Source organism: Caretta caretta, chromosome 13, assembly GCF_965140235.1.
Source record: "Caretta caretta isolate rCarCar2 chromosome 13, rCarCar1.hap1, whole genome shotgun sequence".
NCBI lineage: Eukaryota > Metazoa > Chordata > Testudines > Cheloniidae > Caretta > Caretta caretta.
This window is the reverse complement of record NC_134218.1, coordinates 701335-725917: the sequence shown is the minus strand read 5'-3', so window position 1 is coordinate 725917 and position 24583 is coordinate 701335. Positions and strand designations below refer to the sequence as shown.

At 62.6% G+C, this 24583-nt stretch overlaps 1 protein-coding gene and 1 long non-coding RNA gene across 5 annotated transcripts; one reads left to right on the top strand and one right to left on the bottom strand.

The window, feature by feature from the left end:
- Positions 1-2: 2 nt before the first annotated feature.
- On the bottom strand, positions 3-3713 carry LOC142068780 (uncharacterized). Its single transcript, XR_012664651.1, has 2 exons — positions 3401-3713; positions 3-2209 (listed from the first exon to the last, which is right to left on the bottom strand). It is a non-coding gene; the product is annotated as an uncharacterized LOC142068780 (long non-coding RNA).
- On the top strand, positions 2128-14339 carry CD40 (CD40 molecule). Of its 4 annotated transcripts, none has more exons than XM_048820264.2 (9): positions 2128-2332; positions 8791-8872; positions 9069-9194; positions 9397-9543; positions 9874-9967; positions 11839-11900; positions 12505-12600; positions 13147-13172; positions 13719-14035. In XM_048820264.2, exons 1-9 carry the CDS (start codon positions 2150-2152, stop codon positions 13902-13904), a joined length of 1002 nt encoding a protein of 333 aa, XP_048676221.1. In that variant the 5' UTR covers positions 2128-2149; the 3' UTR covers positions 13905-14035. The 4 variants fall into 4 exon arrangements, with proteins under 4 accessions (XP_048676221.1, XP_048676219.1, XP_048676220.1 ...); XM_048820265.2 differs by lacking the exon at positions 2128-2332 and adding an exon at positions 4517-6164; XM_048820262.2 differs by lacking the exon at positions 13147-13172 and having other exon boundaries at positions 13719-14339.
- Positions 14340-24583: the final 10244 nt, after the last annotated feature.

Below are 24583 nucleotides of genomic sequence, written 5' to 3'. Positions count from 1 at the left end.
TGGTCAGGATAAGTTCCTTTATTGTAAATGGAAGCAGAGATTCTGCCACCATCACCTGACTCCAGGAGCTGGGGCTTTTAGGAAAAGACCAGCTCTCATGAGAGTCATGATAATGTTGTGTGAACTAGTTAGAGACACATGAGCCTCCTTTATGGAATCTGTGTGGGACGGTCGGTAACCCTACGTAAGGGGACTCTTGGCCGCTTACTAAAACTCAGTGGGTTTTTTTTTGTTTGTTTTGGTTGGCTAGCTCCCAGTACCAAGAGAAAGGGGAAGGGTCAATGGGAAATCAGGACCCTGAGACAGAGAGTCGCCAGGGCCAATGGGGAGAGGCCAATGCTCCAGGTCAGCCTGATGGGGTGGGCAGGCTGATGAGGGAGTCAGGAGGCCGGGGGGTCCTGTCCTCCTCCTCCGTGTGAGCTGGAATGGCCTGGAACAGAGTGGGGCTGAGCTAAGGGAGCAGGAACCTGAGCTGAGCTGGGGAGCAGGGTCACACCGGCCAGAGAAGCAGCCCAGGGAGCAGGTCAGCGCTGGGAGCAGAGCCATAGAAGCAGCCCAGAGAGCAGACCTGTGCTGGGAGCAGAGCTGCTGCAACCAGAGCCAGAGGGGCCAGAGAAGCAGCCCAGGGAGCTGGAGGCAGAGTAGCAGCAGCAGCCATGCAGAGACCGAGTGACGGAGCTGGGGCTGGAGCAGTCCGGAGCTGGGTGTGGTGAGCAGCTGGGGAGAGCGAGGGTGGAATCACAGGCAGCGGGCCCAGCGCAGGGAGACACCCCCAACCAAGAGGCCTTGCAGGCCAGACTTGGAGGGGGATTGTAACCCCAACTGGGGGGCGGGGGGACCTGACGCTGCAAAGAAGGGTCCGGCCACCGAAAGCCTGAGGGTGTGTGGCCACTGCCAGAGCAAGTGTCCGACCCGCAGCATCCCTGCAGCACAGCCAGGGCCTGAGAGAGAGGCCTGGGACATGTGAGGGACAGACTGAACTTCCCTTGTCCTCCAGAGACTGCTGCTTGTGCGGTCCCTGGGCCACAGAGTGGGGTGACGGGTTTTCCTTTAGCCGTTCCTGTTTTTTCCTTATTTTTTTTAAATTGGTTGCTGTTTAATAAATCATATTTGCTTGGAACTATAGGTAATAATCAGTGGGTCAGGGAAGCGTCCAGTGCGGAGAGAGCACCAGAGCGGGGACACCCAGGCCCCTGCCCTACGTGACCACAACAAGACTGCGGGCCCAGCCCCCCAGGAACCCTGGGCCCAGCCGTGTCGGGGTTACGAGGAGGGAGGAAGGGGAGTCCTCGAGGGCAGGCCGGCCTGCGGGTGAAGGGATTGGGAGCGAGGACTCAGATCCGTTCGCTAGCCCATTTCACCGGGGTAGTGCATACACCAGGAAAGTTCCCCACCATAGCGGGACCATTCCCCTGCTTACACCTACACCAGCCCATGCGTTGGTGGCGGTGATGTCAGCTAACCACACAGCGAAGGAGCCAAGGCAGCTTTGTCACATGGGTAAATGAGTAAACACTGGAGCAGGTTATGAACCTTCCCTGATGCCGTGCCCCTGACTGGGCACCTTCCCCTCACGCCACCGCCAGGCAGCCCCAGCCCTCCCCCAGCAGAGGCGTTCCCAGGAACGAGAGAGGAGACGATGACTCAACATAAACAGAGCTTTGCCCGAGTTCGAGAGCGTCTCCGCTGCTTTGGCTCAAAGTGGCCTGGCCAAGAAGCTCCTGCTGCCAGCTCCAGGAGGGCCCTGATCCAGGGCCTGAGTTCATTGGAATAGGCTCTAAGTTCTAAAGGTAATTACTGCCTTGATGGGAACTGGTGTCTGGGATTCAGAGGCTGGGAGAGGTGTGTGCTGGGAAGTTACAGGCACTGAAGGACAAGAGCCCTCCACAGACCCCTGGTGTGAGGGGTCTCAGCTCCCTGAGCTACACAGAGCAGTCACTTAACCCGAGGCCCCCACATTTCCTCCAGAGCAGGGGGCTGCCAGAGGGGATTTCCAAGGCCAGGGCACTGAGTCCAGAAACCCCCTTCCTCCCGACATGGCCATTTGCATGATGTCTCTCAGGAGATCTCCCCTGGGGCAGTTTATATTTGGTGAGCAAGAGTCACTTGTGGGAAATGACAGCAGAGGGTGGGGTGGGTGTCCAGTCACATGGCTCCCAGCCGCCGCCCACAACAGCCAGAACGATTCGACTTCCTCTCCGTGGCAGCCCTACAAATGAGAACAGTAGAGGAGCCGCAGCTGGGTGGGGTGGTGGAAGGTTCTGGCTTTATGCCTCCGTGGAGCCCCGCGAGCGCCATGCTGAATGCACTCCCAGCGCCACTCCCGTCACCTGTGAGCCCTGGGACCGGTCCTCAGCACAGGGCACACGGGAGCAGGGGGGCACGCTGCACCGGGGCAGCTCTGGGCATGCGGGAGGGGAGGGGCACGCTGCACTGAGGCAGCTGCGGGGGGAGGGGAGCGGCGGGGCACGCTGCACTGGCGCAGCTGCGGGGGGAGGGGCGGGGCACTCTGCACTGGTGCAGCTGCGGGGGGAGGGGAGGGGCGGGGCACGCTGCACTGGCGCAGCTGCGGGGGAGGGGAGGGGTACTGCACTGGCGCAGCTGCAGGGGGAGGGGAGGGGCGGGGCACGCTGCACTGGCGCAGCTGCGGGGGGAGGGGCGGGGCACTCTGCACTGGCGCAGCTGCGGGGGGAAGGAAGGGGAGGGGCACGCTGCACTGGCGCAGCTGCGGGGGGAGGGGAGGGGAGGGGCACGCTGCACTGGCGCAGCTGCGGGGGGAGGGGAGGGGCGGGGCACGCTGCACTGGCGCAGCTGCGGGGGAGGGGTGGGGCACTCTGCACTGGCGCAGCTGCGAGGGGAGGGGAGGGGCACGCTGCACTGGCGCAGCTGCGAGGGGAGGGGAGGGGCACGCTGCACTGGTGCAGCTGCAGGGGGAGGGGCGGGGCACTCTGCACTGGTGCAGCTGCGGGGGAGGGGCGGGGCACTCTGCACTGGCGCAGCTGCGGGGGGAGGGGCGGGGCACGCTGCACTGGGGTAGCTGTGGGGGAGGGGAGGGGTGGGGCACGCTGCACTGGGGCAGCTGTGGGGGAGGGGAGGGGCACGCTGCACTGGGGCAGCTGCAGGCCAGACAGCTTCCTGTAACCTGGGCCTGTGATCCGGTGTCCTGGGGATTCTTACGTGGGCATTGAGGCATAAACCTTTGCCAGAGCTTCTCCCTTGTCCCCAGCCAGGGTTTCCTCTCTACAATGAATGTGCAGTGGGAAATGCACAAACCAACAGGAAGTCCCTGGGACATTCTCCTCTACAGAAAGCAGAAGAGTCTGGAACCCACAGGGCCCTCGCCACATCCCCTGGGAATTTCTCCAAGCAGGGAGGCAGTGTGGGAGCCTCCCACACTCACCAGGAGCTGCTGGATTCTCTGTCCTCCCCTCTTTCTGTGTTCATGGCCCTTGAAAGCAGATACTGCCCTCTTCGGGGAGGGTGGGTCCTCTGGGGAGACACTATCCCCCTTGTTGGCGGGCCCCTCTGGGCAGATATTGTGTCCTCATGGGGGTCTCCATTTCATCTTCACAGCTTAATCCCAGATGGGAATTACTGAAACCCACCTCAAGAGACTGAACTGAAACCTCGAGCTTCTGCTTCCAGGCTGTTAGCAGGAAAAGCACAAACACCCCCTCCTGCGTGTGGGCCCCAGGATCCCAGCCTGCTGGCAGGGGCTGGATTCCCCAGAATTGCTCAGGCATAGATACAGACTTCCGCTGGCCTGGAGAGGGGGGCAGGACCTGCAGGTGACTGACACAGCTGACAGGAACCTGGAGGGAGTCACAAATCCCTGTGACTGGAGAGAAATGATCCAAAGGGCCCCGGAGACCCTAGAGAGACAGTCCAGGGAACCCAACTAATCCAACTGCCCGCCAGCTGGCTGAGGGCTCCTCTCCACCCCCTGTCCCCACCCCCTGCTTCTCTCAGCCCCCTGGCTGGACCCCAGTGCACCTCCGGCTCTGGGCAGTCTCTGCTTCCCACTATCTGTGGGGCCCCACCTGTCTCCCCGGAGCTGAGCCACCTGGGACTGGTGGAGAAGCCTGGCCAGTCTCAGCCATGTGTGTGTGCGGGGGGAACAGTGTGAGGGGCTTGGCTGGGCCCCTCCAGGCAAGTGCGTCTTGAGGGACCCCAGCTAGGGCAGGTCCTGGCCTGGCTGATCGCACCACTCCCGAGGGGCCAGAGCAATTGCCAGCCCTGGGACCAGCCCTGGCTGCGCTGCTGGCTCAGCCCGGCAGACAAAGTCACCTCCCAGCAGGGCCAGTGAATGCGGTCGGGAGGCAGAGCTTGGGGGAATGGGTCTGTGGGGAGTATTTATGGGGGGTGCTGGGCTGTGAAGGGGCACAGAGGATCTGTGTGTGTTGGGGCACTAGGGAGTGGGGGTTCTGTGGGGGGTGCTGGGCATTTGTGGGTGGGTCTGGGGGGCGGTGTGGGGCATAGTGGGTCCGGGGGGGCCTCTGGCCATAGGGAGTCGGGGTGTGTTGGGTGGTATGGCATGGGCCCACCCGAGGGGAAGGGGCATGTTGGCAGCACAAGGCCAGGCAGGCCACTGTCTGGCAACTGTTGGTTTGTAAATAGTACCCTTGCATTGGGCGGAGCAGGGTCTGCCATGCCAGGCCCCATTGCCCCTGGCTGGCCCCTCGCTCTGGGGACTGACCAAAGGCCCATCTAGCCCAGTACCCTGTCTGCCGACTGTGGCCGGTGCCAGAGGCTTCAGAGGGAAGGAACAGAACCGGGAATCACCAAGTGATCCATCCCCTGTCGCTCATTGCCAGCTCTGGCAGACAGAGGCTAGGGACACCATACATTGGTCCCGCTCGCTTGTAAAACTGTTTGCCTCCAGAACTCCTACTGGGAGGCTGGTCCAGAACCTCAGCTTCTGATGGTCCGTAACTTTCTAAATTCCAGCTGGAATTTGTTCCTGGCTGGTTTCTAGCTGTTCAGTCTTGTACCAGCCTTGTTCTTTAGCTTCAATAGCTCTTCACCCTCTCTGGGGTTCATCCCCAATGTGTTTCCAGAGTGCACTCATAGGCTCGCTCAGCTTGCTTTTTGCTAGACTAACCAAGCCAGGCTCTTCTCATGAAATCAGCCCTCCAGTCTCCTGAGCACCTAGTCACTCTTCTCTGGCTCTGCCCCTGCTCCAGTGTAAATTAATCCTTCTTGACCACGGGTGCCCAGCCTGCACACAGGATTCCACCTGTGGGCTCACCAGGCCTTGGACAATGGCATTACTATTCTTCTCTAGCGCCTGGAGCTGCTTCACCGGGGACATCCTAGGCTCGCATTTGCCTTTGTCACGGCCACATTATGTTGGTGACTCATAGTCATCCTGGCAGCTTGACCCTTCAGTCTGGTGGGCAGAAGGGGCAGCCCGGCGCTCGTCCCACTCGACCCCCGCACATTCTCTGGGTGGGCCAGACGGCCTGCCCCCCCTGTCTTCGGGGGCAGATCACCAAGGGACCCCAGTGTTCCTGTGTCTCCGATGCACTGGCCTCCGCTGCTCCCCACCAGTCACGGCGTGCCCCAGCCCCTAGCGGCCCCCGGCACTGATGGGCCCTGCTGTTGTCCCCAGGGCCTTGTGGGGCGATGGCCCTGTCTGCCCTGGGGCCGGGAGCTGCCTGCAGGCTGCGCTGGAAGTTCCTAGCTGCCCAGTGCCATAGGCTGACTCGCTGCTGTGGCCAGGCTGACACAGAGCCAAGAGCTGCCTGGGGGCACAGGTGCTGTGGCGGGGGGCGGCGCACCCCCTGGCTTGACATGGTTTCCATCACACATGGGGTTTGCAGTTCGGGTTAATGGCTCCCGGCACCCTCTGTGCCCCTGGGGACGCGGCTCCGGCGAGGGGGCCCTTCCAGCCTGGCTGCTTTGCACACGCTGCCCTGCCAGGGGCCCGCTGGCCACAGGCTGCCTGGGGAAGTCCTGGCCCAGGCGAGCCCCAGCGGTGGATGCCGAGGGAGGAGGAGTTTTGCTGCTGGGGGCTGCCCAGCCCCTTTCCTGGGCGGGTGTTGAGGCTGAGGAGTTTATAGCAGCTCTGCCTCGCCTCCCTCCCAGCTGCTTGCCAAAGGCCCAGCTGCACCATGCCACCTTGCCGCCTGCTCTGCCTGCTGCTCGGGGGCTGTCTGCTCACGGTGAGTTTCACTTTCTTTCCCTGGGAAGCCCGCGATGGTGCAGCCGGCTGCAGAGCCCTGGCACGCAGAGCCCGGCTCCCTAGGGCACTCGGGGGCTTGGCAGGGCTTTGCCCTGCCGTCTCGTAGGAGCCAATGCCCCTACCCGGGCAGCGAGGGGGCGAAAGGGTGGCACTGCCCCACTTCCCCTCCCTTGGGCCTCACTGGCAGAGCGAATCCCGAGCCTGGTGCCACTCGAGGGCCGATCGGAGGAGGGTGTTCTCCGGCCTGGAGGGGGCCAGCGACAGCCCCCGGTGCCGCGCAGACTGGGGTGTGGTGGGCGAGATGCAGGGCTCCCTCTGGCTGGCTGGAATCACAGCTCCCTCGACATGAGCGATGGCACCAGGAGTGCACAGGGCGGATCCCGCCCTACAGCCCATGGCCCCGGGCTCTGCCCAGGTTCCTTGTAAAGGCCCCGTGATGCGTCTTCCATCCCTGCCCTGGAGCTGCCAGGGCTGGCAGAATATACCCAGCTGCGGGGGGGGGCCTCCAGTGGTGTTTACAGGCTCTGCTCTTGGGGTGGGGGAGAGAGCCCCGAGGGGAGGGGAGGGGAGCGCATATCACCCATATCTGTCCTCTCCCCTATCCTGGGCTTGGGGATTTTGCCTGGAGGGAACCTAGGCTCACAGCATCTGTGAGAACCAAGGCTCCTGCTCTGGCCTGGCAGTTTGCTGGTTCCTCATTTTTGTGGCTGGGAATTTCCCTTCATCTGCTTTGATTTCCCTGCCTCCCAGACGGTCCACCCTGCTGTCTGGCACCCCTGGGGCTCCAGGTTTTGACTGGGGTGTAGTGGGGAGGGAGGGCAGGGTCTGGAGTCCCTATTCCCTGTCCAAAGGGCCCAGCCGGAGCTGGGGCCAGGCTGCTGCCCTGCTCCCCTCTAGCCAGGCTACTGGCTTCACTTTCACTTTCTTTCTGAAATAGGGGGTTGGAGTAACCACCAGAGACAAAGCAAGAGCTGAGCCCACACCCAGCTACTGCTCTCCTGCTGCTCCGGGACCCTGGCTCCGGTTAGGGAGCGTTACTGTGGCATAGGGACAGCAGGGGCAGGGCTGGTTTGAGGGGGCAGGAGAGGTGGCCAGAGGGATGGGGCAGCTTTGGGTAACAAAGAAGGTGCTGGGGGAGGATACAAGCTGTGACAGTGTCCAGGAATGCAACAGGCACCAGTCCCAGGCCTGCAAGGGAGCAAAAGTAAACAGCGGCCTGATGCAGCGTGGCACTCCCCAAGGACGCCAGGGATGCTCCCGAACCAGCATAGATGGCAGCTGAACACGCAACACTGGGGCTGGGGCTGCCAGATTCCAAGCAGAGGCTCCGGGGTTCCACTCTCCAAATGTGGGGAGGGGCTGGACCAGGCCTGCAGCATGGGCCTGAACTAGGCATTTTGAGGGGGAAGACGCAGGGGCTATGGTTGCCAATTTTGGTGGACGTATTCCTGGAGGTTTCAGCACAGGACATAATCTCTGATTAACGTTTAATTTGTAATTCCTGGAGACTCCAGGACAATCCTGTAGGGTTGGCAAAGCAGGGGCCCAGCCCAGGCTGGGGGTTTGGGCCCCATTCAGTTCCCCTTCCCAACATGGAGGCTGCTAGTGACACGGGAGGTCAGAATCTTTCTTCTTGATTCCCCTTTCAGCCCAAATCCTGTTTCTCAGAGAACTCCCCGGGGCAGCCAGGGCTCTGCCAGCATGCACCCGTTGGCCACTCCCGGGCAGGGCCGGCTCCAGCGTTTTTGCCGCCCCAAGTGGCAAAAACAAAACAAAACAAAAAACCTTGCCGCCGAACGCGGAGGCGGAGTGATGGTGCAGCTGCCGAATTGCTGCCGGCGACCGAAGAAGAGTCGCGTCCCCGCCGCTGAATTGGCGCAGTGCGCGAAGCACGCTGTGATGGAGCAGCTGCCGAATTCCCACTGCCGCCGAGGGCGGATTGCCGCCCCAGAGCCCGCCGTCCTGCTGCCCCTTTACATTGGCCGCCCCAGGCACCTGCTTGGTTCGCTGGTGCAGAGCTGGGGCTTGGTGGGTCACTGTCACAAGCGGGAGAAGAGGCTCCCCTGGGGCACCAGGGCTGCCCCAGGTCCAAGCCCCAGTGCCTACAGGCTCCTCCCTTCAACCCACCTTGACCTGGGAGGATGGCCCCACGGCGACGGGAGGAAGGGGCAGTTGGGTCTGCTCTGTGCCCTGCCCCCCACCGCAGGGGTTGAAGCTGGCAGCCCGTGGGCAGGGGCAGGCAGGGCGGGAACTCCTGTCAGTGGCGCCCAGGCGTGCCCTGTTGGCACAGGCTGCCACCCGAGTGGCACCGTGCTCACTAGCTGCGAGGTGAAGCAGGAGAGAGAGCTGCACCCGCACACCACACCGGAACCGGTGGGATCCCACTTCAAGGGAGGCCTGGCACTGCGGAGGCAGCTGAACCCAGCTGTGCACGGTCTGTGGTTAACGTGGGTGTTGGTGAGAGTGCAGGGAGCAGCCTCTGCACAGGGCCTGGGATGCAGAGGCCAAGTGAGCTGCCTGCAGGAGCGAGGGGGCAAGGAAGAATGGGGGGGGTCATGGAGCATGGACCCATCCCTGGCTGAACTCGCTGCTCTCTTCTGTTCCAGCACTGGGCGTCTGGCAGCGACGTGAACTGCACCCCAGAGCAGTATCCGCATGATGGCAGGTGCTGCCGCCGCTGTGGGCCAGGTATGGAGCAGTGTCCCGACTCCGGGCAGCCTCGCCGGGGGCTGGGACGTGACTCTCTGCCTTGCTCCCCTGAGGCAGCCGGGGTTCTCAGTCTTCCCTACAGCGCCTCCTGCTGGGAGAGGCTGGGTCTGGCCATGCTGGGTCTGGCAGCAGGAGGCGCTGTTCTTCGCTGACCCCTGCGTGCTCTGCGTTGCAGGAGACAAGCTGCTGTCTGACTGCACGGCCTCGAAGAACACTGACTGCGGGGCGTGCGAGGCGGGACACTTCCAGTCCGGCTGGACCAAGGAGAGACACTGCACCCCCCACAGATCCTGCGATTTGAGTAGGTGCCGTTGGGGGTGTTCATTCTTGGGGGAGGTGAAACCAGGCCTCCTGGCTAATGTTCAGCGGCTCCTGGGGTCCTTGCAGCCTGGCACCCGCCCCCTGCTCACCTGCCATCCTAGGCTCATGGCCTGCTTGGCAGGAGGTGTTGCCGGCACCGACTCCCTGGAGTGCTGATCCCTTGTCTCATCCCCTTTGCCCAGATGCTGGACTTCTCACGAGGAGCCCCGGGGACGCCAAGCGCGATGCCGTGTGTGAGTGCCTGCAGGGCATGTTCTGCTCTAGCCCCGCCTGCCAGACCTGCTTGAACGTCACAAAGTGCAAGCCGGGCGAAGGAGTCGCTCGGAAAGGTGAGGTGATGCTCCAGCTAGCCGAGAGCTCCCCTGCCGGGGGCCAGGGCTGGAGCTGATTCACCCCAGCGCGGCCCAGGGATCACGCCCCCCAGATCAGAGTCCCACCAGGGCTTCCCCTACAAGGGGTGCCAGGGTCTTGCCCTAGTGAGGGGCACCCAGTGCTTCCTGGGGAGACGCGCACAGGCTGGAATCACTCAGCTGTTCCATCCCCTGCTGCAGTTGCCCGAGGGCTTTGGGAACTAGGGGCCCTGCCTGGCACCTGCAAACCACCTTGCCTTCCCCTGGCATGACACTGACCTGCCCGTTGCCCACTCTGCTCCATTACAGCCGACAACTTTTCAGACACAGCCTGCGTGCCGTGTGAACATGGCAGCTTCTCCAACACCTCCTCCGCCTCCGAGCCGTGCCGCCCCTGGACGAGGTACAGACCCGAAACTCCTGATTCAAAGGCAGCTGAGGCTGCGCCCACACCGGCCCTCTCTCTCTCTGCCACACAGCCCGTGCTGCTCATGCCAGCTCAGCTCCTGCTGCAGGTGGCATGGGGGGGGTGCACCACATAGGTGCAGCAGCAGGTGACATGAGCCCTGGTAGGGCCTGGGTGGGGTGGCACAGACTGTGAGCGCAGGCCGGGGGAGTGGGCACAGGGGCAAGCAGAGCACCCCAGCCACCCTGTCATCTCGGCTGCCAGGCCCAGCAGCTGCCTTCTTCCCCTTTGCTGCTCTTGCCACCACTGGAAATGGGCAGTGGGCAGCACGTGGGTGAGTGGAGCGGGCTGCAAGGGCCGTCCCTTGGCCATGCACCCCGGAGAGCGCCCCTTCCAGCCCAGCGCCCCCCAGCTGCGCAGCAGGGACAAAAGGGCCAGAAGAACCCAGTCTGACCCTTAGTCTAACCCCCGCATAGCACCCCCCATAACCACTGGGGGGGGGGGAGAAGAGCTGACCCCCGCATGGCACCCCCCATAACCACTGGGGGGGGGGAGAAGAGCTGACCCCCGCATGGCACCCCCCATAACCACTGGGGGGGGAGAAGAGCTGACCCCCACATGGCACCCCCCATAACTACTGGGGGGGAGAAGAGCTGACCCCCGCATGGCACCCCCCATAACCACTGGGGGGGGAACAGAGGTGACCCCTGGATGGCACCCCCCATAACCACTGGGGGGAGGGGCAGAGCTGACCCCTGCGTGGCACCCCCCATAACCCCTGGAGGAATCTTTGGGAACCCGACAGCTGGTCTTGCATTGAGGAGTCCAGGGCTGCGTGTCCCCCTGTCTTTTGGGAAGCCGCTCCTGGGATAATGACACTTTTTCTGCTTGAAATTTGCACCCTGTTTGCTGGCTGCATTTGTCACGTTGCAGCTCCCCCGGCTGGCTCTCTTTTGGCCTCGGTCTGCTAGCAGACATCACCCCACGTAGGGCCTGAGACTGCGACCAAGTCCCCTCGCAGCCGTCTCTTGGCCCTAATAACCCCACCACGCTGTGGCAGGCTCTCCTGGAGGCAGGTTTCCCAGCCCTGAGTCAGTCTCCGAGCTCTTTGCTGAACCCTTCCCAATGGCTCAACCTCCTGGTTGAAGTGAGCCCCCGAGAGCTGGGTGCACTGCTGGACAGGTGGGGTTACCCATGAGCCCACGTCGCCTGGCCAACCCCGTTGCTGCAGGCCAGGAGCCCGCGGGCCGTACCAGTAGCACCTTGCCGAGGTGCTCCGTGGGGCTCCCAGACGGCCCATCGTGCGCATCATGCTCCGTGTCCCTGCGGCCCAGGGACCAAAGGAGAGCGCCTGGGGCCAGGCCTAGGGGCAGCCATTGCAGCTCACAGGTATTTCCCGTCTCAGCAGCAGGCCGGGGCAAACACCCCCGGCTGGCGGGTGGCTGCCAGGAGATGCTGAGGGAGGGCATCACACTCCCTTCCCTCCTACCCAGGCAGAGGGCAGGGCCCAATCCCGTGGTTGGGGGCACAGGCTTCTAGCCGGGCCCCTCCCTTCCTGCAGGCAGCTCCCCACATCTGTCTCCTCAGCTCTGGTCTGGCTACCGGGTGTGAGTGTAGTTGCAGCCAGGGGCTCGCTCTGGATTTAAACCGCTGGGAAGGGGATTGGGGTCCAGCCCACTGAGTTCCCTGGGGCCTGGTCTGTGCTGTTCTCCCCACGCACTGCAGCGCACTGCCAGCTCGTAGCTCCGGGCCCCTTTCACAGCAGCAGCTCTCCTCCTTGTGTGACGTGTTTCCCCGGTGCCCACGTGCAGGGTGCTTTGCTGCCCTCCTGGCTCCGGGTATGAACCCAGCTCTGCCCCTCTCTGCAGGTGTGAGACGCGGGGGCTGGTGCTGAAGACGACTGGGACAAACCTCTTGGATGTGGCTTGTGGTAAGTGCCAAGCAGCCTGTGGCTATCAGCGTGCAACAGCTGTGCAGATCCCAGGTGGGTGAGTTCTTGGATGGGGAACCCCAGGGCTTTCGAGTCTGGCCAGCACTCTGGCAAGGGGAACCGTGCGCCAGTCTGCCCCAGCGCTCTCCCTGCGAAGGCGTGCAGCGCTGCGGCACCTGCTGCCCGTGGGTGGCACAGAACCCAGGGCCTGGCAGTGTGCGTCAGCTAACGCTTCACAGTGCGTTCTGCCAGGGCGAGCGTGTTGCGCCAGGGGGGCGCGTCCATTCTGCCCCCTCCGGCCCCTGCTGTTGCAGTCCCTGTCTCACAGTGCTGTGCAGCTGTAGAAAGCTGCCAGGTCCTCCCCAGAGTTGGCTGCATTTCACTGGTGGACGCGTTGATCCCTGCAGACACAATACAGTTTGCGAGGAGCTTCAGGCTCCCTTTGAATGCAGATATGCAGTACTTGCCGCTCCTGTTGGTGTGGGGGGTCTCCCCAGCAGTGGGTGCTGTAGGTGGGGTGTGGTTGAGAGCGGCTCAGTGTGAGGGGGAGGGCGTTACGCTGGGAGCACAGGGCTCAGCAGCCGTCTCCCTTTTCTCTTGTCAGAGCCTGGCCGTGGCCGTTCCCCAGTGCTGATCTCCATTATGGCCTTTACTGCAGCCTGTCTCTTGGGGCTCACTGTCTTCTGCCTGTATCAGAAAGGTGAGCACGGGGGGCGCGGGCGTCTCCCTCCACTCGTGGGCTGGGCCAGGGCCTGGGCACAGCAGGGTGCTCGCCCTCCACCGCTCATGGCTGAGCCCACCATTCTGCCAACCGGGGGCCTGCCGTTGCCCAGGCTTGAGGCATCACGGTTCAGCTTGTTCTGGGGATAAACCTCATGGTTCTGGGGCCCATGTGTGCTAATGCCAGACTGCCATGGCAGTGCCAGCGGCCTGGCTCCCCCCGGCAGGGCACCTGCTGCTTTACCTACTGACCAGCACAGGCTGGGAGCTCTGTGAGGCTGAGTCAAGCCACGGCTCTGGCCTGTAGCACCCTGGGCAGCAGGGGACACAATGGCAGAGCCCAGATCAAGGTGAGCACGTGTTCATGCCGTGCTGGGCCTGGCCGGGGCAGTCCCCCCATCCCGCCATGGGGTGTCTGGGCTGGGCCTGGCTGGGGCTCTCATCTTCTCCCCCTCCCCACCCCGGGTGTCCACACTGGGCCTGGCCGGAGTCTCACTCTCCCCCTCTGTCCCCATTCCCCGTCTAGGTCTGCAGCAGTGCACACAGAAGCAGGTACGTCACCCAGCGCTGCCCACGCTCCCCGGGGCCGGAAAGCAGCTGCCAGGCGGCCGAGCACAGTCAGGGACCTGGCCCCGAGCAGGGGGTTCCCCTTCCCGGCCCACCGGGACAGGCCACATGCTCTGCCCCGAGCGGCTGCTGCTCCCCGGGCAGGCGGCACCAGGCCCCGGGGTCCCCCTGCTGCTCGCTGGCGTGGAGGAGCAGGGACGGGCCAGAGGGGACGACAGAGCAGGTGGAGAGCGAGATGCCCTGGGGTGGGAGCCAGCCTGGGCCCTGTCCCCGTGGGGGCAAAAGGGGTGTTGTCCCAAGCCTGGCCCCGAGGGGACACCGCCCTGTGCGGGGGAGGGCAGTGGGGCCTTCCCAGGGGGCTGGGGCAGAGTCCGTGCGTCTGCCCCGGAGAGGGGGGTTGTGCCGGGGGGCGTAGGCCCCGTTATCCCGCAGCAGCCCAGCAGGGGGCAGCAGCAGCCCGAGGAGAGGCGTAGGTCTGGCCCCACACGGGACCCCCTCCTCTGCTCACCTCACCTTCCCGCTGCCTGGCAGGGCCTGGAGCTGCCGGATCCCGTGGAGCTTGTGTTGCAGGCACCGCCCCAGCAGCCAGCCACGGCGGGGTGCGAGGAGCACGACGAGCGCCAGGACTTCCCGGTGCAGGAGACCCTGCTGGGGCGCCAGCCCGTGGCGCAGGAGGACGGCAAGGAGAGCCGCATCTCGGAGCAGGAGAGGCTGTAAGGCCCTGTCGTGGGGAGCATCTGCCTCCCCCAGCACACACAGCCAGGGCTGGCCTCCTCCGCCCAGCACACAGCAGGGCCCAGCCCAGGGGGCTGTGCCACGGGGCAACCCGCAGCCCTCCGCCCCTCCCTGCCTCGGCCCCGCAGGGTCATTGGCAGGGGCAGAGAGACGGTGCCCAGCACAGCCGGGAGCAGAGCATTCATGGGCGCGTACAGAGAGTGGGGTGGAGCGGCAGCTCTCACCCTTTCCCGACGACTCCTGTACCCTTCAGGGGGCTGATCTGTCTTGCGTACCCCGAGTTTCACCTCACAGAAAAGCGACTTGCTTGCAAAGTCAGACATAGAAATCCCAGAGGGTCCCAGCGCACTAGTACTGAACAATGGCTGACTTTCTCATTGTACCATATCGTTCTAAAATAAAGCGACTGGAATATGACCATTGTACGTACATTTCAGTGTACGGTGAGTAGAGCAGTATGAACCAGGCAGTGTCCCGATGAAATTTTAGTTTGTTCTGACTTCCCTAGTGCTTTTCATGGAGGCTGTTGTAAAAATAGGTAAATATCAAGATGAGTTGACGTACCCCTCTGTGTACCCCCCCGGGTACGCATCTCCTGGTTGAGAACCACTGGTGTAGGGGGTGCCGCTCCGGGCCGTGGCGGGGCAGCACCCCATGGACAGAGCTGGCCCCAGTGCGGTGCACTGCTCACAGCTGTTGATTCCTCCACCCCCATGGGAATAGGCCTTTGCGCTCCCAGTCTGCGCTTACGGCCTTGCTGCGTATGAGGGGCTTTAACTGAGCTGAATGGGGGCAGGGGCCTGGCATGCACCGAGGAGGGGTGAGGCAGGAGGTTGGCAGGGATGGCGGAGAGGGGGTTCAGCATGCAGAGAGGATGAGTAAGCGGCTCACCCCACCACTCTCAGTGCACCCCCCCATGCCTGACACCTGCCTCATGGCCCCGCACGTGCACCCCCCACCTGTGTGTACCCACCCCCGTGCACATACACCAGTTGGCCTACACGTGCTCGCTCACCCCTGTGCGTGTGCACGGTGTACTGCCATGCAGGTAAACACATGCAGACATGTATGCTGATACTGGCATGCGTGCATGCCAGGTGCTTGGCTCTCTGCACTGCCCCCCCAGCTGGGCCGAGGGCCCCCCCGTGGAGCCAACCTTCAGAAGGAGTTGGTGTATTTACGGCTGACAGGTTGACATTTCTGTGGTTATTGCTCCTCTCCTCCTCACTCTGCAGTTGCTGTTACAATGGGAACAATTATGCTCAATTATTCTCCACCACACCATTGACAAAAAGCTGGTATTTAAACGATAATTATCCTCACAGTGTGCGAGCGCCGCAGCCCACTCCTGGCGCTAGGGTCTCCTTCAATCTCTCCTTGGGCGTCTGCACAGCCCATTGGCAGACCTGAATCATAGAATCATAGAATATAAGGGTTGGAAGGGACCCCAGAAGGTCATCTAGTCCAACCCCCTGCTCGAAGCAGGACCAATTCCCAGTTAAATCATCCCAGCCAGGGCTTTGTCAAGCCTGACCTTAAAAACCTCTAAGGAAGGAGATTCTACCACCTCCCTAGGTAACGCATTCCAGTGTTTCACCACCCTCTTAGTGAAAAAGTTTTTCCTAATATCCAATCTAAACCTCCCCCACTGCAGCTTGAGACCATTACTCCTCGTTCTGTCATCTGCTACCATTGAGAACAGTCTAGAGCCATCCTCTTTGGAACCCCCTTTCAGGTAGTTGAAAGCAGCTATCAAATCCCCCCTCATTCTTCTCTTCTGCAGGCTAAACAATCCCAGCTCCCTCAGCCTCTCCTCATAACTCATGTGTTCCAGACCCCTAATCATTTTTGTTGCCCTTCGCTGGACTCTCTCCAATTTATCCACATCCTTCTTGAAGTGTGGGGCCCAAAACTGGACACAGTACTCCAGATGAGGCCTCACCAATGTCGAATAGAGGGGAACGATCACGTCCCTCGATCTGCTCACTATGCCCCTACTTATACATCCCAAAATGCCATTGGCCTTCTTGGCAACAAGGGCACACTGCTGACTCATATCCAGCTTCTCGTCCACTGTCACCCCTAGGTCCTTTTCCGCAGAACTGCTGCCTAGCCATTCGGTCCCTAGTCTGTAGCTGTGCATTGGGTTCTTCCGTCCTAAGTGCAGGACCCTGCACTTATCCTTATTGAACCTCATCAGATTTCTTTTGGCCCAATCCTCCAATTTGTCTAGGTCCTTCTGTATCCTATCCCTCCCCTCCAGCGTATCTACCACTCCTCCCAGTTTAGTATCATCCGCAAATTTGCTGAGAGTGCAATCCACACCATCCTCCAGATCATTTATGAAGATATTGAACAAAACCGACCCCAGGACCGACCCTTGGGGCACTCCACTTGATACCGGCTGCCAACTAGACATGGAGCCATTGATCACTACCCGTTGAGCCCGACAATCTAGCCAGCTTTCTACCCACCTTGTAGTGCATTCATCCAGCCCATACTTCCTTAACTTGCTGACAAGAATACTGTGGGAGACCGTGTCAAAAGCTTTGCTAAAGTCAAGAAACAATACATCCACTGCTTTCCCTTCATCCACAGAACCAGTAATCTCATCATAAAAGGCGATTAGATTAGTCAGGCATGACCTTCCCTTGGTGAATCCATGCTGGCTGTTCCTGATCACTTTCCTCTCATGCAAGTGCTTCAGGATTGATTCTTTGAGGACCTGCTCCATGATTTTTCCAGGGACTGAAGTGAGGCTGACTGGCCTGTAGTTCCCAGGATCCTCCTTCTTCCCTTTTTTAAAGATTGGCACTACATTAGCCTTTTTCCAGTCATCCGGGACTTCCCCGGTTCGCCACGAGTTTTCAAAGATAATGGCCAATGGCTCTGCAATCACAGCCGCCAGTTCCTTCAGCACTCTCGGATGCAACTCGTCCGGCCCCATGGACTTGTGCACGTCCAGCTTTTCTAAATAGTCCCTAACCACCTCTATCTCCACAGAGGGCTGTCCATCTCTTCCCCATTTTGTGATGCCCAGCGTAGCAGTCTGGGAGCTGACCTTGTTAGTGAAAACAGAGGCAAAAAAAGCATTGAGTACATTAGCTTTTTCCACATCCTCTGTCACTAGTTTGCCTCCCTCATTCAGTAAGGGGCCCACACATTCCTTGGCTTTCTTCTTGTTGCCAACATACCTGAAGAAACCCTTCTTGTTACTCTTGACATCTCTGGCTAGCTGCAGCTCCAGGTGCGATTTGGCCCTCCTGATAACATTCCTCCATGCCCGAGCAATATTTTTATACTCTTCCCTGGTCATATATCCAACCTTCCACTTCTTGTAAGCTTCTTTTTTATGTTTAAGATCCGCTAAGATTTCACCATTAAGCCAAGCTGGTCGCCTGCCATATTTACTATTCTTTCGACTCATTGGGATGGTTTGTCCCTGTAACCTCAACAGGGATTCCTTGAAATACAGCCAGCTCTCCTGGACTCCTTTCCCCTTCAAGTTAGTCCCCCAGGGGATCCTGGCCATCCGTTCCCTGAGGGAGTCGAAGCTCGCGGAGCTGGGGTCAGGAGCAGAGCTCCACAGTCCCCATGCCAGAGGAGGGTCCCTCTCCCAGGTTATGAGCGTGCCCTGCTATTCTCTGGATCCAGGCAGGATAGATTGGGGGCCTGCACCCTCCCCCAAGGAGACACCCCCAGCTGAACAGATCGACCCTCATGGCATTCAGCCCCTGTTCCATGCCCCTCCTGTCCCTGGGGCCCCTGGCCGTTCTGAGCCCACGCCTGGATTGCTCAGCAGAAGACAGGACTTGCAGGGTCTGGCCTGCCCAGCGTGACAGCCCTTTCCTGGGGCAGCACTGGTGCAGAGGTCAATGTGACCCTGCCAGGAGCAGCGGCTGCCCCAGGAATGACAGATGCCCAGTTCCAAGAGGCAAAGGGCAGCGGAATATGTAGGGAGGAGGCACTGTAGGTGAGAAGCCTGGGCATGGGGCTGGAGGCTGGCAGGAACCTGCGTCCCAGCCCAGCTCTGGGGACTAGACCCCCTGCAGAAAGGAAGCTCTCCAGCAGTGTGCCACACTCCCCCGTCGCTCCCACCCACGCCCCCGGCTCCCACTCCCCAGAGCCATACAGGGCGTTACTGGCTGCCTCCCTGGCTCCAGCTGCTGCGGAGCTGCCCTCAGACTGTCCCTGCATGGCAGGGCAGGGCCCAGGGTGTGGGGCTGGATCGGGGCGGTGACGTGTTCCCCATCATTTGCAGGATGCGTTGAGAAAAGCCGAGTCTGGAGTTGACGCAGGCCAACCCGCTGGGGAGATGGGGTGCCAGGGGCCCTGCTGGTGGCCGTGCCTGGGGGGAGAGAAATCGCCCCAGCTGGCCCTTGCCAGAAGAGACCTGTGGCTCCTGCCAAGTGCAGGTGGCAAGGAGCTGGGCCAGTGGCCTGCTGAGGGGGCCGTGCTGACAGCTGCCTGCCTGCGGCGAGAGCATGGCCCCGCCTGAGGGGGCTGCAGGCTGCGCCCGGGGCATAGCCGAGGCCCTGTGCCAGAAGGCGTCTAGTGGAGTCCAGGCTCCCCACCTGCCTGGCTGGAGGCCCACGTTAGCGGGGAAGTGGCTGGAACACGTAACCAGCATGCACAACACAAAAGAGGCCATAAATCACGGCACCGGAAGCAGATGGATCACGGAGCGACTGGGGCTGTAAAGGCATGTTATTTAAGGCCCCTCTTAAAACCTAATGCAAGGTGTAGTAAGGGAGTTAAAAGCCTGTTGGCAGCTTTCCTGGTTTAAAGGGGTAACCCATGTGCTGCTCTCCACATGACTCCCCCAGGCCAGCAGGCCAGCAGCCCAGTGCCGGGGGGAGGGCGGGGGACACGGCCCTGCCCTCGGGGCCCCGCTGGGTTCTCACCTGGTGCAAGGCAGCAGGCAGGTCCCAGCAGCACAGCTGATGTCCGGCTGGGGCAGCGGGCAGGATCCAGCCAGGGGGCTGGGCAGCAGGCACAAACGTGGCCGGGACTCAGGGAGGAAAATGACAAATTCAGCACTTGGCCCCTCTGTCCCTTCCCCATGCGGAGCCCCCCCTTCTGACATGCCAGCCACACCCCGCACCCTGGGTGCTCTCACGCTGACCAGCAGGGCCTGGCCCAGAGCCCAGCAGCCAGGATGCCTGGGTGCTGGTCCCACCCTGCTGCCAGGTCCCTGACCTCGGGCATGTCTCTGCCCCGCTGAGGTCGGTGTCTTGGCTTGTGAGGGGGAGGACATTCTCCAGCTCGCAGCTTGCCCGAGGCTGGGATGGCGAATCAGTAGCAGAACCCGTTCCAGGTGCCACAGGCGAACTCCCTGCCTGGTCCCGGCCCCGGGCTTGACCCCTGGGTCCCCTTTGTCCACTGCAGCCAGCTGGGATCTGCGCTCCCGGCTCTGCCAGGCGACAGTGCCGGCCTCACCCCCAGCACCTCAGCGCGTGTTAAGGGGAGCGTCACCCGGACCCTGCAGGGCAGCCGAGCCACGACGGGCACAAGCCTGTGGGTATGGCGGGTTATGTGGCCTCGAGGAGGGCGTGGTGAGTGGAGGGCAGCCAATCCGGCGCCCTGGCATTACTCAAAAGGACAGGCAGCCAGCGTTCTCCTTCCACCCCGGCTGGGGTGGAGACCCTGGGGTGCTGCGGCTGGGGGCTGGCACACTGGGGCTGGGGGCAGTGCAGCTGGCGTGACAGGCCCTGCTTCCCAGCTGTGGTTCGTTTCCTCTCTCCTCCGTCCACCCCAGTGAATTTCACACCAGGCGCCAGGCTGGCTGGCAGCCGGTCAGAACAGCATTGAGCAGCTGTTGGGACTGGGCTGGGGTCAGACTGGTGACCCTGGGGTGAAAGGTCAGCCCCCATTCTCACCACCTCGGGGACTATCTGTGGTTAACGGTGCAGCACCAGCGTGGCACCTGGCCTGCCTTGAGGAACTGTCAGGTTGGACTGCCACAGCTGGCAGGTCTTGCAAGGGTTGGCGTTTTTCTGAAAGCCCCAGCTCCCGGAGTCAGGTGATCATGCAGAGTCTGTGCTTCTGTGTCGAGAAACACACAGGAGTAAGCGCCTGCCCCCTCGTTTGTGGAGAGAGGCCAGAGTTCAGGCCTCCAGCGACCCCGAAGCCTCTGCCACCCATAGGCCAGGGGAATGCTTGGCCCCTAGTGCCCCTGGCCAGGCCAACAGGCCAGGGGCGGGAGGGACCAGGGCTGCTGCCCGTGCCAGCCATGCAGGAGATCACCCAAGAGACAGCACTAGTGACAGCGGGGAGCTGTGTCTGTGGTCAGGCCCCTCTCCTGCTGCTGGGGAAGGAGGGTGGCAGCCTCCAAGTGTAGCCAAAGGAGCCAGACAGGGAGAAAGGGATCGACAGCATGAGTGAGAAAATGCGGCATCCCTGTTTACCCCACTGAGCTGGTCGGCAGGGCCCTGCCCCCCCACTGCTGTCTGAGCAGCTTGTGACCACATTGCCCCATCTCCCCTCAGGCACAGAGTGTTTAATACCCGCTCCCGCGTGTCAGACATGTGCCATCTCATTAGCGCGTCTGTCCCCTGAAGTGAGAAGGGAGCGCGCAGGAGACCTAATTGAATGTAACTAATTATTCACTCTGCAGCCGTTCAGTTTAAATGGGATTGTGAGGGACAGAATTACTCATTCTGAAAAGGGGAAAGAAAGAGAGAAAACAAATAGAGGGGATTGTGGAACCGCAGCTCCCGCTCTCCCCAGAATACCAATTACCGGATAAAGTGATTGTATAAATCTTTACTGAGCGAACGAACTGCACCAGTCACTTACTTCTGTCCTGCTGTTATTAGGAAGCAATGAAAAATGATTCCTTGGTCCCGTGTAGTTAAAGGCTCCCAGGCCCTGTCACTCAGCTCCTGCTCCGAGCAGCACTGTGAGGGTAGGCAACGGAGGGTCGGCAGGACAGACCCTGACTGGCAGCCCCGGAAAGGGGGAGAGAGAGAGGTCCCCAGCCCCTCCTGCAGTGCCGGCACGCTGCAGGAAGCCACCGTGGCTTCCACGCTGCAGGAAGCCACCGTGGCTTCTCCCCAGGACACGATGGGAGGCGCAGTCGCTGCCCCCGATCGGAGCAGCTTGGTGCAGCCTGCAGGGATGTAGCCCCAGGAACCGGCATGGGGCCAGAAACCCAGAGCCCAGGAACCGGCATGGGGCCAGAGGGGCTCAGCTCCCCGCCGGGCAGAGGGACACGGAACCACGCAGCGCTCAGACTGAGAGCACATCACCACGTGCAGCTCCCTGCCGACCCCAGGGGCCAAGCCAAGGTTTTACCCCATCCCCTGGACGAGCACATGCCCCCTCCCTTCCCCCGGGAGACCCAGGCCTCTATGGCAGTGTCACGGAGTCCCCAGGCGATGCTCTGGAACTGCGCCCTACGAAGCCAGGCAGGACTCTGGGGACGTCTCCTTTCTGTGAGCAGCCTGTCTGCAAGGACACACAGCTCACACAACTTCCATCTTCCTGGGTCTGACCTCGGAGCATTCAGCATCCTCTGCCCCTCCGTGCGCTTCCCACAGCGAGTCCGCTCAGGCGGGGTCCTGGGGAAGCCAGAGGGTCCTGCCCCCAAACTCCGCAGTCAGACGTGACTCTCACCCAGCCAGTAAAACAGAAGGTTTATTAGACGACAGGAACATGGTCTAACACAGAGCTTGTAGGGCAGAGAACCGGACCCCTCAGCTGGGTCCATTTTGGGGCCAGTGAGCCAGACAATCACCTCTGCCCTTCACTCCTCGTCCCCAGCCAGCCCCAAACTGCCTTCCCCTCCAGCCCCCCCCCCCCCCCCCCCCGGGCTTTGTCCCTTTCCCGGGCCAGGAGGTCACCGGATTCCTTTGTTCTCCAACCCTTTAGCTCTCACCTTGCAGGGGGGAAGGGCCAGGCCATCAGTGGCCAGGAAACAGGGTGTCGGCCATTTATGTATCCTGGCCCTTTGCTCTGCAACAATCACACCCCCTTATCCCACCACCTAGACCAGGGGTCCGCAACCTATGGCACGCGTGCAAAAGACGGCACGAGAGCCGATTTTTATGGCATGCTGCTCCCTGCCGGGTGCCATCCGCTGGCCCTGCTCAGCCCGCTGCTGAACCCAGGCCGGGACCCCGGCAGGCAGCAGTGGGCCATTCAAAATCCTGCCCGCCCCGGCTCGCTCTTCTCCGGGGGCAGGGTGAAGAAGCGGAGAAGCGGAGCTGCAGCTCTCCCTCCCTGCTCCGGGGAGGAGGCGGAGAAGAGGTGGGGACGGGGCTGTGGGGATGGGGGGTGCAATCAGGGCAGATCCCCTCCAGCCCCCTGCCATGAGCCGCTCTGAGCAGGGGCCTGGGAGCACCCCCATGACTCCAGCCCACACCCCCAGCCCTCTGCCCTGACCCCTGCACCTCCCCACACACACCCCCAGCCCTCTGCCCTGACCCCTGCACCCCCCCAGCCCTCTGCCCTGGCCCCTGCACCCCCCCACCCCTCTGCCCTGACCCCTGCATCCCCTCACACACACCCAGCCCTCTGCCCTGACCCCTGCACCCCCCCACCCCTCTGCCCTGACCCCTGCATCCCCTCACACACACCCAGCCCTCTGCCCTGACCCCTGCACCCCCCCAGCCCTCTGCCCTGGCCCCTGCACCCCCCCACCCCTCTGCCCTGACCCCTGCATCCCCTCACACACACCCAGCCCTCTGCCCTGACCCCTGCACCTCCCCAGCCCTCTGCCCTGACCCCTGCACCTCCCCACACACACCCCCAGCCCTCTGCCCTGACCCCTGCACCCTCCCACCCCTCTGCCCTGGCTCCTGCACCCCCCCACCCCTCTGCCCTGACCCCTGCATGCCCTCACACACACCCAGCCCTCTGCCCTGACCCCTGCATCCCCTCACACACACCCAGCCCTCTGCCCTGACCCCTGCACCTCCCCAGCCCTCTGCCCTGACCCCTGCACCTCCCCACACCCCCCCCCCAGCCCTCTGCCCTGACCCCTGCACCCTCCCACCCCTCTGCCCTGGCTCCTGCACCCCCCCACCCCTCTGCCCTGACCCCTGCATGCCCTCACACACACCCAGCCCTCTGCCCTGACCCCTGCATCCCCTCACACACACCCAGCCCTCTGCCCTGACCCCTGAACCCCCTCACCCCCTCACACACACCCAGCCCTCTGCCCTGACCCCTGCACCTCCCCACACACACCCCCAGCCCTCTGCCCTGACCCCTGCACTCCCCCAGCCCTCTGCCCTGGCCCCTGCACCCCCCCACCCCTCTGCCCTGACCCCTGCACACCCCACCCCTCTGCCCTGACCCCTGAACCCCCCAACCCCTCTGCCCTGACCCCTGCATCCCCTCACACACACCCAGCCCTCTGCCCTGACCCCTGCACTCCCCCAGCCCTCTGCCCTGACCCCTGCACCCCCCCAGCCCTCTGCCCTGACCCCTGCACCTCCCCACACCCCCCCCCCAGCCCTCTGCCCTGACCCCTGCACCCCCCCAGCCCTCTGCCCTGACCCCTGCACTCCCCCAGCCCTCTGCCCTGACCCCTGCACCCCCTCACACACACCCAGTCCTCTTGCTGACCCCTGCACCCCCCCAGCCCTCTGCCCTGACCCCTGAACCCCCCCACCCCTCTGCCCTGATCCCTGTACCTCCCCACACACACCCAGCCCTCTGCCCTGACCCCTGCACCCCCTCACCCCCCCACCCCTCTGCCCTGACCCCTGAACCCCCTCACCCCCTCACACACACCCAGCCCTCTGCCCTGACCCCTGCACCCCCCAGCCCTCTGCCCTGACCCCTGCACCTCCCCACACACACCCCCAGCCCTCTGCCCTGACCCCTGCACCCCCCAGCCCTCTGCCCTGACCCCTGAACCCCCCCACCCCTCTGCCCTGACCCCTGCACCCCCCCAGCCCTCTGCCCTGACCTCTGCACCTCCCCACACACACCCAGCCCTCTGCCCTGACCCCTGCACCTCCCCACACACACACACCCCTCTGCCCTGACCCCTGCACCCCCCCAGCCCTCTGCCCTGATCCCTGCACCTCCCCACACACACACACCCCTCTGCCCTGACCCCTGAACCCCCCCACCCCTCTGCCCTGACCCCTGAACCCCCTCACCCCCTCACACACACCCAGCCCTCTGCCCTGACCCCTGCACCTCCCCCCCACACCCCCAGCCCTCTGCCCTGACCTCTGCACCCCCTCACACACACCCAGCTCTCTGCCCTGACCCCTGCACCCCCTCACACATACCCAGCCCTCTGCCCTGACCCCTGCACCTGCCCACGACCCCTGTCCTTACTGCTGCACCCCCCACACATACCTAGCCTCCTCCACACCCCATGTCCTGACTCTTGCACCTCCCACATTCCCACCCCCACCCTGAGCACCAAACGGGAGCTCCTGCACCCTCCCACATTTCCACCTGCACCCCTTGCACCAAATGGGAGCTGCCCAGCTAAGCGCTCCACCCCCAAACCTCCTGTCCCAACCCTGAGCCCCCTCCCTCATTCTAGCTCCTGGCCAGACCCTGCACCCCAACCCCCAGCCTGCTCCTTCACCCCCAGCCCTGTGCTCAGTGCACTCCCACCCTCAGCTCAGTGCAGAGAGAGAGGAAGAGAATGGGCTAGAACCAGGGAGAAGGTAGGTACCCGCTCTGTGTGG